Raw genomic sequence first — 13,767 nt, forward strand, 5'->3', positions numbered from 1 at the left:
TTTTTTGACCAATTAACCCCCCTTTCCCCTCGAAGCGTGTTTTGCCTACACCCTCTCCTCCCTCAACTACTACGTTATTTATGAAAGTTCCCCAATCATTGGGCAATAGTGAAAATCAGCAGCACACACCACACAAAACGGGTTGAAAATTTAGGCGAAATTTCGGTATGATCGTCAATATCTCGCGATCAGAACATTTTAGCTTGGAATCCCTCCATATAATTCTCGGTACATCTTTAATCTATTGATTGAATAAAAAAATACTAAATATGGTTTTTTTTAAGATATCGTGCGTTTTATTGGAGGGATTGGAGGGATTTATGCCTAATCGAGATCATCCCGATCAACAGTACGAAATGTTGCATAACATTGGTGCAAAGTTGTGCACTCCGTTTTTGTGTGTGCATTCTTTTTTTTTTAGCGTTTTGAAGTTGAATCGCTGAGGAAACCTTATTTCTGATCAATCTCAGTACTACATAAAAATTGGTGTACTGTGGTAACTGAACAGTGAATCCTGTTTTAAAAATCACGCAACTCGCAAACAGCACTATCCTTCCCACTGGTAAGTAAAGGGATCAGTTAAACCAGATTTTTTTTGAGTTGGTTGAAAATTCTATCTAAAATGAAGGTTTAGTGTGATAAGAGAAATGTCTGAAGAGGGTATGTTGATAGTTCCACTACAGTACGGCAGTATGAAAATTGAATAGAAGTTGAAAATGAGCGGAGGGCCATTAATGCGATAGTACTAGTCAAACGCACACACCTTTACCTAACTCATACATTAATGGATGAGGATACTTTAAGTATTTCTTCAAATCTACAGGCAAAAGAGTGCCCCCTTGACTTGATGATATACTGTCTGCGACTGTGGAATAGTTCTAGCAACGTTTCATCACTACCTAAAGCCCCACGTTGCCGAAAGCATTTCCATTCAATGGTGTGTTATAATTCAATTCTCTTTTACCCAACTATTGTGTTGCTCCTACGTCATCTCAGAGAGAAAGCAGTAGATTGGTTGTTGCGTGCTGCATCAGCATTGTTGACGGTTACTCCCGCCTTGAGTTGTTACATTCAAAGTGTTTTTTTACGAGTTTCTAGTACTGTCGCATTAATAGCCCTTCGCTCATTTTCAACTTCTATTCAATTTTCATACTGCCGTACTCTAGCGGAACTATCAACCTATCCTCTTCAGACCTTTCTATAGCTGATAAATTATCACACTAAAGCTTCATGCTGTATAGCATTTCCAAACAACTCTGAAAATCGTAAACATGGTCACAAATGTGAGGAAAAAAGTGAGATCCCGCTTAGTAAGCAGAAGCGATAACCACACTAAGCTACCGAGCCTCGCTTTCGAAAAATATGTTTTGTATTGGAAGCATGCAGACAAAGTGACGTTAACCATACATTTTCGGAAAAAACAGTGGAAATTATCACAATTCAAAGGAAAGTGCAGAAAAATTTGTTAAATTATCCTGGTCTTTAGTTTTAGCTATATTTTGAACATATTTCACCGATCAAACAATATTTTTACAAATTTTCGTTCCCATTGAGATGTTAAACGGAAATACAGGTATACCTCGATATAAGGTAATTGTCACTTTTGACTTTCATCGTCAATATCTCCCTAATAACAATTGAATCATACTGTCCGATGGTGATATTACTTTGCTTGTTTGAATGATCGTTTGCGAGAAATCGGCGATGGAAGTCAAAAGTGGCAGTTACGTTATATCGAGGTATACCGATATGTGTGTTCTGAACAATTCATTTAACAAATTTACGTCACTTTGTCATCTCACAGCAGTTTGGGAGAAGTTTGGAATAATTAAAAAAAAAATGACGTGTAAAGAGGTAACCAGGCTAATTGCGCATATTCCTTTCAATAAATCAGAAGAAACGGCAGCAGTGTTAGAAATATGCAACAGTGTGGAACCTCTGACGTTGTGGTTTTCGAGTTGCGATCACCTTTCCGGATAACGATAAAATACTTATCAAAGATCCACTATGTCATGCAGTTTAAAATTACGTTTCCTACCACTCAAACTTTGAATTTACAACATTACAAGTTTTATAGAGAATTTACAGTATTCTTCAAGCCTGAATCAAGATCTTGAAGAGCATGATAAAACTTAAATTGTTACTTGGAAATTTCTCCTTCTCCTAGATCATCGAAAAAATTAATCATAATTTTAGGCAATGATTTATGCCCATTTTTTTAATCGCTGGTGTTATATCACGCCAGAACTGTATGCCAAAGTGATCCTCGAGGTGGTACATTTTAACACGGCTGAGCGCAGTATAAGGCAATAAAATTTATCAAACCCTTGTCAACGTCTAACAATTACGGAGAAAAATTAACAAACCATTTGTTTTTGACGAACTATTCGATCAAAAGTTGCTGTATTCTTGATAATGAAACATTTTTTTTTCTTGATTTTATGAAGAAAATTGTGTGTCAGATAGGATTATTGAATAACAAAATACTAGCGCGAAACCACCGTGATTTTTTTTTACATTCATCAACCGCAACACAGTTTTGCCTCAAACTTCCTCTGTCAACAACATTTAAGTATCGAGTCCTTTGCTGAACAATGTTGGTTGACTCTATAGAGTCCCCTTCGCCAAATCAGCTGTTTGTTTGAAAGTATCTTAGCATAAAATGTTATGTAAATATGGTTCTGCTTTAAAAAAAAATCAACAACATCACTACAGGGTACGTGCTCGAGGAAAAATTCAACTATTTCGCCTGTCGTCTCATATTTGCTAACTTCAAAAGAATTGTTTGCGTTCCCCTTCCAAAGAAGCTAAAACACAACCCAAACAACGTGAAGTAGAACACCATGAAAATTTCCCTGCCGGCAATGTAAGACAAACGAATAAGCCTTTCGCTGTCTCCGTCTGTGATGGATAAATTTGCCTTGTTTTCTCTTCACGTGTCATTTCGTCGTTCGTTTGTTGCGCTCACGTCATTTTCTTATAATATTATTCCAAAAAAATCTTTAACTTTGGTACCTATATCGTTGTGTACGTACATCACTTCCAGCTAAGAATAAAACAAAACAACACATGGCACATCATCTTTCTCAACATATGTATATAATAGCCAATCTGCTACCACACCATCATCACGTGCTATAGATGCACATAATTGGCTATTCTCAAACCATGCAAGCTCAGTTTTTTATATTCCCATGAGAAGCAAAAAAAACTTGAGTCACAACTTCACTGGAAATGGTACCATTCCCTTAAAAGAAAGCGTGGGATTCTCGAAAGGAGAAACATTTTATCTTGACTCAACCAACAACGGATGCAGAATTTTCAAGTCGCACGGCACAACATAAAGTTGCAGCACTGACGAGACTATGATGAATAGCCGTAAAGTTTCCGCACCAAGTTTTCCTGTCTGACTATCCACCCTACAACGACTACAGCATTTCTTATATTTTTATGCTCCCCAACTAACCTACTTCTTGGCTTGTACGACACATCCTTGCAACTTTCATGATTATCTATGCAGTAAAGATAAATATTATAAATGTTACACAGGAGTACGTTGAACGCAGATGGCGTGTTCCCTATGTTCTGACAGCAGTACCACTGTGAAAGAAGATATCGGTATTAAGACGGTAAACAAAAACAAATGAAACTTGTATTTAACCTTCTACAACATAAATTTTACATGCCCTTCAAAACCTATACAATATATTCAAATCTACAGTACCGGACATAAGTATAAAACATTGCGATTTTTACCAGTGAAAAACTTCGAAGAGCTGTAACTAATGATTGAAAATCCTACTTAAAATACTGTAAATTTTCTAATTGGTAGTTAAGACACAATTAATTCATATGCGCCAAGTTTTACTAAAATCCGTTCAGCACAAAACAAAACTTATAATAATTTAAGTTTTTTGGCCGCCTGCCTAAAATGTAAGGTTATATACTTATTCTCGATTTGATTTTTAATTTTGCTGGCCAGAGTATATAACCACTTTTATACATTTGCTTTTGATTAGGAATAGGATTATGGTAAGCAGTTTCATGCTGACAGACGAATTTTGCTGTCTTCCGCAAACTTGTTGTGATGATTGAGGATGCTGAGCAAATAAGTGGAAAATTTCGTCACTACATGGAGCTAGTGCGCATTAGGAAGCTTAATTTAAAAAACCTATTTGCAGTCTAATAGGCCACCCTCCAGTTTGATTCATAACCCCAAAATATGAGCCTGTGAAAATATTGATAAAGGTTAAAGGTTGTGCAAATGGTTTAAAGTTTGTATGGAGATTATGGCATATTACTATGTTATTTTACTAATCAGACTTTTTATTACTTCATGTGTGAAGTTGAAGATTACAAAGTTGTAGATGCTTAAAGAATATCAGACTTATGGTGTATATTTCATATGAGGAGATGAAAGTATAGAATTGATAGTTCCGTTAGAGTACGGCAGTGTGAAAATTGATGTATTAAAAAGTTGAAAATGAGCAAAGGGCAACTTTGATAATGGAATGAATCGGACGACAATTTATTTTGCTAAAATATCTATTTGATACCGCTTAGAGTGGTAGCGTGGGGACTCCACTACCAAGACTCGCAAATAAAATGGTCGCCCGACTTGCTCGTATACAGTTCTATTTATGTTTACTCACCTACGTCGTCACGTGACGTTAAAACATCTATCGACTATGAACAAAATTTAAATATATTCGGTTCATTGTACTTCAGGATTTTTTTAAAAGGCTACTCCAAAAAGAAGCGTTCAACTAAAAAATGCTCAAACTTCATACAGATTCAGCAAATCAAGCTCGAAATATTACCAATAAGTTTTGAATACTTTACCAACCAGCAGCAGAGATTTCAGAAAATTTCATGGACATCCGAAAAAGTTACAGCTCTTTGAACATTTTTGCAGAGAAAACAAATGACTATGATATACCGTAATCCGGGGGCAAATTCATCACTCATTAACGTTTGAATAAATCTCTACAAATAACAAAATTGAAAAAAAAAACATATGGTATTAAAATCATTAGCTAGCGTTCTGCATGTTTACTTATCATATAGAATGTTTTAATTATTTAGAAAAAAAATTAAATCTCTGAAATGTTGCTGATCAACCCCTCAAATGGTATCCGAGCGCATTTCTAGGAACTGTTCTTATTAAAATTGGTTTCTTTAAATCCAGATCTGAAGCTTAAATCCTTGTGCGAAGTATACCGTGAAGGCACCATATTTGACGCGGTTCCTAACTTGACGCATTCGATCATATTAGACTATTTTCCATTAATATTTTTGAAATGTTAACGTTGCAAATATTAGTTCCGGTACACATCCTTAGTTAGTGTAACAAAACTTTTAAAAATATCTCGCCAAAATCGAAATACGATTAAAAAACATTATTTATTATATTATTCGGATACATTGACAATGAGTTTTGCTAATGAAAACAATCGCTGCAGCCCTATGAACATTTGTTTGAATGATGATATTGTATGCTGTTGAACGTCAGCTAGATAAAATTGAAATTTATGCAGTAAAAAAATACTATTTTGTTAGGTAAAACTCAACAAGGAAATCATTAGAGTCTCATTATAGAATGCTATGAAGATTTCTCTTAATATCTATCACTGAAAATTTAATACTTGACAATCAAAAATATGAGCCATAATTATCAATTTGCCGGTGATCAATTTTCCCCCGCATTACGGTACTTATATCCGGTGTTTTTAAAAACGTTTTTTTTTCGATGAATTTGACAAACGTTTTTTTTTTGTGTTTGCAATGAAAGGAAACGCTTTTACGTGTCTTTAACACATTTATTGTAAACCACCTGGGGCTGAACGGTAAAAATCTCATTAAATCAAATCATGGTTATAAGACAAATACGTATTGTCTAGGTTTTTTACTATTTCGTTCTTATCAATTATCCAAGCAAAAGAAGCAAAAATATCAACTGGGAAAATCTTACACCATCATGGATTTGCTATTGAAACGCATATTGTTCATACAATATGAAATTAATGAATTCATCAGCTTAGATTCAATATTTTCGGTCAAGTTGGACACCGGAATACCTCATACGCGACATTCGATTTTACTTTCGTTCTGTACGTGAAACATAACGTCGCACATGGTGCGCATTATAGCGCATCATTGTTTAACGTACAGTACAAGAGCAAAATCTATTGTCGCGTGTGGTGTTTTCCGGATTTCAACTGTACCGATAATATCATGGCATTCAGGCAAATCGATTGGAATATCCGGTACACTTTCACTGCCATATGAACCGATTCAAAATATGCGGCCTGGTACTAACGGGAATTGCCTTTTCCGGATCTATTTCGCAAAATATCAGTCACGTGCGGCGCAGGAAACGATCTGTCGGGAAGCGAAATATGCTTCGTTTTATTCTAAGAGGAAGAGGAGACAATAGGGGGGCTTTTATGAACTAATTTTCTGTCAAACGCGAACCAGCGTCTGATTCGTCGGGTGAACGTATAGAAACGCGAGAATTTTCACAACAGGGTGTCTATTTTCTTGTATTTTGGCAGTCGACTGCGTCGCCCATAATGAAATTGTTTTTGCACGGTCGTTTCCGCGCGAGAATAAGAACACGTCATAGAAAAAAAGAAGCCAGTCTCCTCTTCCTCTTAGGTTTTACGGGTAAACTTGCAGTGTAGCTACAAAACTTCGCATCTGCCAATGCACTGATTTGTTTTGTTTACCAACTTGAAATCGAGGGGAGCCAGCGCCGGTGGTTTAGTGGTAAGCGTGACTGCTTTATCACCCCAATGGGTCTGGGTTCAATCCCAGCCGAGGTCGGTGAGATTTTTCTGAGGCATAAAAATCTCTGGACACGTCTTCCTTCGGAAGGGAAGCAAAGTTGTTGGTCCCAGCCCATGTGTGTTTGAATGGGTGCGATATCCTACGCAGGTGTGGAAGCTGCCTTTCTGCACATTCGATTGCCGTCAATGGATGGCAATCGATGTCCGTCGGTGATTGGCACTAGATTGCGGAACAGATACCGACGTTAAATAAAGGAGAAGACGAAGAAGAAGAAGAAATCGAGGGGTAGCAAACAAGGGGTGTCTGTGATGTGTTGTGTCTTCTGCATAAAGCCTAGTATTGTCGCTACAGTTGGAAACCGAAATAACCCACTAGCGATTTTATTCACGTTCTGTGCGTTAAACGAAAACGTGCGGATACTAACGAAAACGTCAATTTAACAGAACTCATAGTAATATCAATTTGCAACGGTTTTTTTTTTTTTTGGTATTTTCGGTTATTTTGAAATCTATGAAAACCTATTGGAAACTGTTGTAAATAAACGAAATTCCGTGGAATTCCGTCAAATTTTGAAAACATGGAAATACTTCAACAACTAACTTCAATTGTCTGCTCTAAGCAAAACAAAACTAAACGGAACTTTAAAACAGATGAAACAGAATATTCCGCGGAATTCGGTTTCGAAGCGAAATAAACAGAATAGCTCGATATATCAAAGAATAGCATACCCTTAATCCAACCCAGAGTTGTGTTAGTAAAATCTGGTGGTGTAGAGGAGTATACGTATACTTGAGCTATTAAGAAAATTGTGAGTCGACAACCTGGAGAACGTGCATGATGCGTAGCTTCGGCTTACGCAAGTACCTATCTCATGGACAATTGTCATACGATTGTTTAGCATACGGGCGTTTGGCTTAAAAACGTTTAGTCGAATAGATGTTTGGACTAATGGACGTTTAACAGAATTTTGCGACACGTCAATTTGGCATGAACAATTATGAAGTCAAACAACGAATTTTTAATCACCAGCGCCGGTAGTGTAGTGGTAAGCGTGACTGCTTTATCACCCCAATGGGTCTGGGTTCAATCCCAGCCGAGGTCGGTGGGATTTTTCTGAGGCATACAAATCTCTGGTCACGTCTTCCTTCGGGAAGTAAAGCCGTTAGTCCGACGCAGGTGTGAAAACTGCCTTCCTGCACATTCGATTGCCGTCAATGGATGGCATCAAGAACTTTTTTGCCTAGTATTTTTTTTAATGATTTGTTTTCCGTCGATCTTGTTTTCCGTGCTGAGCACCAATGCTACCGACGCCAGGGAGGCAGCTCCCACACCTGGACCTTACCTATCGACCAACCTCATCAACTCATGGACCAGGACCAACGGCTTTTCTTCCCATCAGGCGTGATCAGAGATGTTATGGCAAGCAACCGTATGTAATCTGTTGTGTGAATATATGCTTAAGCTTGGCGTGGCGCATATAACAGTAATATCAATAAATGAGCTAGTAATTGCAATGATCCCAACACTGTTACGTTCTGTCATGACAAAAACGTCGATGAGATTTTTTAAGAAAATCTATATGATTGTTTTATCATCTGATGATAGTGACAGAAGTATCTCTGTAAATATCACGCGAGATCTTTTATTGAAAATGACATTTACCAGTCCTGGTCCTAGTAAATTAATGCCATTGTTTTTTTATGAGAGACTGTTCCATTGTTAACATTCCTTCCTTTGTTCTTCTCCCACTTCCCACTGACAACGCATTCTGATGTTCCAAACAGGACACGAGCAGAAATACTACAACACGACTGTTTATCATGGACGGCACCACCAACTCACCGTTGCGAAAGATACATTATAACAACAGCCACACTCACCTCATTATCCTTATCGGCATCCTTGATGTGCTGGGCAATAAATCTTACGGCCTGTATTGCAGAGAGCACCTCCGGTGATAATTGCTTCGGTATGACATTATCGTTATCGACTGCAGTCCGGTCCAAAACAAAAGGGGGAGTGTGCGAGATGGCACAAAAAAGCACGAAATAAATCAAATTTTAATTATAAATTATCACGCAGACTAAGAACGCTCCTTTCCGCAACACGAGAAGAGTTGGTTAGCAAGGGACTTACCCGTTGGGTACAATAGGTCAAAAGGTTCATTAGAGTAAAATTCCCGATGTTGTTTTCATAGCTTTTCCATTTATAATCCTTTGATTATTGTGTGTGTAAAAATGCTAGTTTAAGTACTCATCTTACAATGTTGCTTATTAAATTCACGAATTAGCAACGGAAAAACTATAAAAACTGCATCGGGCATTTTATTCCAGGGTACATTTTGAATTGTCTTCCCTTACCAACGAACGCACAGAAGTGAAACACAAAGCTAGATATGCTCTTTCCAAAATGGGGAATTGCCTTCTGTAAAAGGGGAGTCGTGGGCGGTACAGAAGAAGGTAGGATACCACGACATGAGGTCAATTTTCGTTCTACTTCAACCAATGTTGAGCACAGACAGGCAGACCTAAGAGCAGCCGTTGACCTGGGGACATGTATAGTTTAAAATAGGATGATATTTAAACGCTTACCTGAACCGTGCGGTAGATTCATCCCAATGTTATCAAAGCTGTCGCCACCCTCCTTGTAGTCGCCGGGAAAATCACTGATACTGTAAATTAAAGTGGATATGGTAGAAGAGGAAAAGCGTTAATAAAACCACCTTTGGGGAGATGGAGGGACATGGAATTGGGTAAGGGATCTTTGCTAAAAGTAACTTTCCAAGAACCTTGGTGACCCAAATGTCTGATGTACATTGTGTGATTGTACACGGCCAATGACGTCAACCCAAGTTTTAGTTCTGTTTACTCATAATCGCAAAAAGTGCAGTAACTCAGCGATGGGTAATTTTTCCTCATGTTTTCCTGTGGAAAACCTCAAAAATATGCCGGAAAATTAGGAAAATTTACAAAATTTTACCCAGTCTAAGAGTAGTACCAATAGACTGAGAGAATCTTTACTTTTCTCAAATTCGGGATTTTTTCAGGAAAAAGCTGGAAAAACATGAGGCAAATACACTCATCGCTGAGTTTTGGCACTTTTTTGCAATTTATGAGTAAACTAAACTCAAATTTGGGTTGATCTCATTGGCCGTGTAAAATTCTCTTTACAGCTACTGCTTCAACATATTATGCTATTACCGTCTATCTTTCACCGTACCGGGAGTTCTTTATCTTGCAATTTATCTTCTCGCATAGTGTATACAAAGATCAAGAGCAGGCTAATGAATTTAATAATAATAAAATAATGTTTCATCACAGATGAGCAGGCACGTTTAGGCGTGTCGCGTAATTTCATATAGCGAAGTTACTTCCAGGAGCAGCAGTATGGTCCTCACGCATAAGCAAATGTTATTAAAGCATGAGCACGGCAGGCAATTATAGAAACTGTCACATATAGATAAAACCTGAATCAACCCAACTATCAGGCCCACCTTACAAATTTAAATTCTGACAGAAGCCCCTGAATACGTCTTCATAAAGATATTTGATATGTAGAAATAAGTATTTTGGGAGAAGTCAGTCTATAGACACCTTATGTACAATGTTTTATTGAGGACTCAATATGATCAACCTTCTTATTTAATTCATATATGTCTGATATATCGCATGATCAGTTTTAGCTCAACACAGATTCAGGCCAGCCGGAGACGAACCAGCGTTCGGCTGAAAGTCTCCTTAATAAAGTTAACTAACTAACTAGATTCAGGCCACTTGATATCAGTAGCCTGAACTTGAAAATAGACGTTAAATTATTTCCTGCATGTTTCCCCCCTCTAATCTAACGTTTTCCATAAAGAGCTTTTTATTGTGTGTTGAACCAGAGTTCCAAAGTATACACGACTAGAATGGTTATGAATTACATGTTTGAATAAATTATATAAAACAAATAACTTGCTAAATCATCCAATAGTTGAAAAGTATTGACACAGTGTGCCCAAAAAGTTTAAATTCGCAGCAGTTCAAAAATTGAATTAAATGTGGGTAAAATACTGCAGAAAATAGCAAAGAACTAAGCAAATTTGATGGGATGGATTTCTTTTAACTAATAGTCGATGTAATCCTTACTATTTGATGCAGTACCAGAATATAAAGATTTTATTAGTTCTAAATAATTCTAATATTACCCTGAGGATAATCAGATTTACAATTTAATTCTTGATATCATACAACACACACCACCCAATAGACCAGTAGGCAATTTTTTTTTGAAGCAAAATTCACCTGGCTGAATTGGGAACCAAAGCCTAACATCGTGGAACTCACACAAAGTTTACCTAAACTACGGGTTACTCCACTATTCGCATGACCATAACGAATAATTTTATGCCTAAAATGAAAGTCTGATAGCGACATTTTTGAAGTCTCAGGATCTTGAAATGATTATAAATTCCGGAATTTCTATTTTTCTTGGGTCCCAGATCATGAAAATTTTTGTTTGTCTGAATTTTCATGGAACTCTTCACAGGATATCTTCGCCCTTTTTTCGAGTTCCATTGGAATGATCCTAGAATTTCATCATACTTATTTTCTGAATTCCTCTAAACTAATCTTGATAATATCCAAACTTTTCCAGTAACATTCTAAGAGTTCATAGCATTACCTCTTGTAAAGGGTGATACGGTCAAAATTTGGTCAAGGGAAAACGCGTGTAAATCGTTGAAATCGTTTATTTAAAAAATCAAATTAAATTTCTTTTTCAAGTTCAATTAGTATAAAATTCAGGAAAAATATTCAGTTAGGCTTCCGCTTTTCCAAATCCGAATTGCCGGGCCCTACGCTTGACCCCTGCCATCAGATTTTGTACAGCCACCTTGTCCACCTTCTTCACCGCAGAAAGCCAGTTTGCCTTGAACTGCTGCTCGCCCTTAGCAGTTTTTTTGGTCTTCTTTAGGTTCCGCTTTACAATAGCCCAGTATTTCTCAATTGGGCGGAGCTCTGGCGTGTTGGGAGGGTTCTTGTCCTTGGGAACCACCTGCACGTTGTTGGCGGCGTACCACTCCATGGCCTTTTTACCGTAATGGCAAGATGCCAAATCCGGCCAAAACAGTACGGAACAACCGTGTTTCTTCAGGAAAGGCAGCAGACGTTTATTCAAACACTCTTTCACGTAAATTTCTTGGTTGACAGTCCCGGAAGCTATGAAAATGCTGCTTTTCAAGCCACAGGTACAGATGGCTTGCCAAACCAGATATTTCTTTGCGAACTTTGACAGTTTCATGTGCTTGAAAACATCTGCTACCTTTCCCCTTCCTTTTGCCGTATAAAACTCCTGTCCCGGAAGCTGCTTGTAGTCGGCTTTGACGTAGGTTTCGTCGTCCATTACCACGCAGTCAAACTTCGTCAGCATCGTCGTGTACAGCCTCCGGGATCGCGCTTTGGCCATCGTATTTTGTTTATCATCGCGATTTGGAGTCACTACCTTCTTGTAAGTCGATAGTCCGGCTCGTTTTTTGGCTCGATGCACGGTTGTAGACGATACACCCAGCTTATTTGCGGCATCTCGGAGAGAGAGGTTAGGGTTTCGCTTGAAACTACCGGCAACTCTCTTTGTCGTCTCAGCGGCTTCCGGTTTTCGATTTCCCCCCGATCCAGACTTCCTGGCTGTCGACAAACGTTCCCCAAACACTTTAATTACATTTGTAACGGTTGATTTGGCAACTTTTAGCGATTTTGCCAACTTTGCGTGCGAGTAGCTCGGATTTTCGCGATGCGCGAGCAAAATTTTGATAAGCTGCTCTTCTTGCTTGGACGGCATTTTGACAACTGAAGAGTGAATTCCAAAATCAAAATAGGAGCAACATTCTACACACACACACCTTCAAAATGAGGGGTGATCAGGTTTTTTAAATGCAAAATTGAAAGAAATACGTCAAGTTGATATTGACCAAATTTTGACCGTATCACCCTTTAATCTCTTGTAAATTACTCTCCAATTCCACACTTCCCTCAAAATGGTAATAATTCCCAAGAATTGGCATAATTTTGTGCCAATTTTTCCCTATTAAATTCTAAAAATATTCTTAATAATTTCCTTGGTGCACTCTTCAGAATGACTGTCATCTCTTCTCAGACTTATCCGATAATTACCTTTGAACTGCTTTTTAGGTAAGCTCAGAATAATTTTGAAATCCTCTTCAGCATTTCCTAAGTACTCAATTACTTTGCCAAAATAGCCTTGAAGTCTCCCAGAAATAGCGCACAATTCCGTTAAAATATCTTAAAATTTTATAAAAATGAATCTCTATAGAAATATTAGACAGAATTCCATTGAAATTATTCTCACGATTCGCATACTCCTTAAGTTTCATCATATTTTTTTTCTATGATTTCTCTTCCGGATTGTGTTTCCTACATGAACAAAATCTCCAAGCAATTGTCATCAGAGTTGACAAGACAATTGACATCGTCTTCAACCATAGATTGCACAGACTGAAAATGTAACACTAGACAACGGACAACACATCACACCCAGTAGACCAGTACGGAAATTTTAAGGTTGCCAATATTTGCACCGGCTGGAGCGGGAATGAAACCCTCACTTCGTGGCACTCACAGTACGCCTGAACGACGGATGACGCGGCACGTTCGGGCGACGCCCACAAAGATGGATGGAACTCTACTCAGAATTGGCTTGAAGTTCTCCTTTGTTTTCCCAAGGATTCACCTCACACTTCACTGTGAACTATTTTCAGAATTACCTTAAAATTACAATAATGTCCAACGTTGGTGGCCTTTAATAATAAAAGTAGCAAGTTTGGATTTTTATTTTTTACTAGAGAGTAAATCAATACAGTGATATTTTTAAACAACACGTTTAAAAAATCTGGGAAGATCTGGAACATATTTAAAAAATCTGGAAACATACGTGGTCTGTCTGTGTATCTGGCAAGACGACTAAAAATCTGGAAAATCCAGA

General features: G+C 37.8%; 1 protein-coding gene across 1 annotated transcript in view; it reads right to left on the reverse strand.

Moving 5' to 3' along the window:
- Positions 1-13,767, reverse strand: part of LOC135714880 (acetylcholine receptor subunit beta-like 2) — a 46,260-nt gene that overhangs the window by 13,706 nt on the left and 18,787 nt on the right. The window contains exons 7-8 of the mRNA XM_065238295.1: positions 9,381-9,460; positions 8,670-8,779 (exon numbers count right to left, since the gene is read on the reverse strand). Of these exons, the coding sequence (XP_065094367.1) occupies positions 8,670-8,779; positions 9,381-9,460 (190 nt within the window). The remainder of the gene's footprint in view (positions 1-8,669; positions 8,780-9,380; positions 9,461-13,767) is intronic.

This window comes from Ochlerotatus camptorhynchus, unplaced genomic scaffold, assembly GCF_037179485.1.
Source record: "Ochlerotatus camptorhynchus isolate MF236.1 unplaced genomic scaffold, CSIRO-AGI_Acam_v1.1 ptg000752l, whole genome shotgun sequence".
NCBI classification, from domain to species: Eukaryota; Metazoa; Arthropoda; class Insecta; order Diptera; family Culicidae; genus Ochlerotatus; species Ochlerotatus camptorhynchus.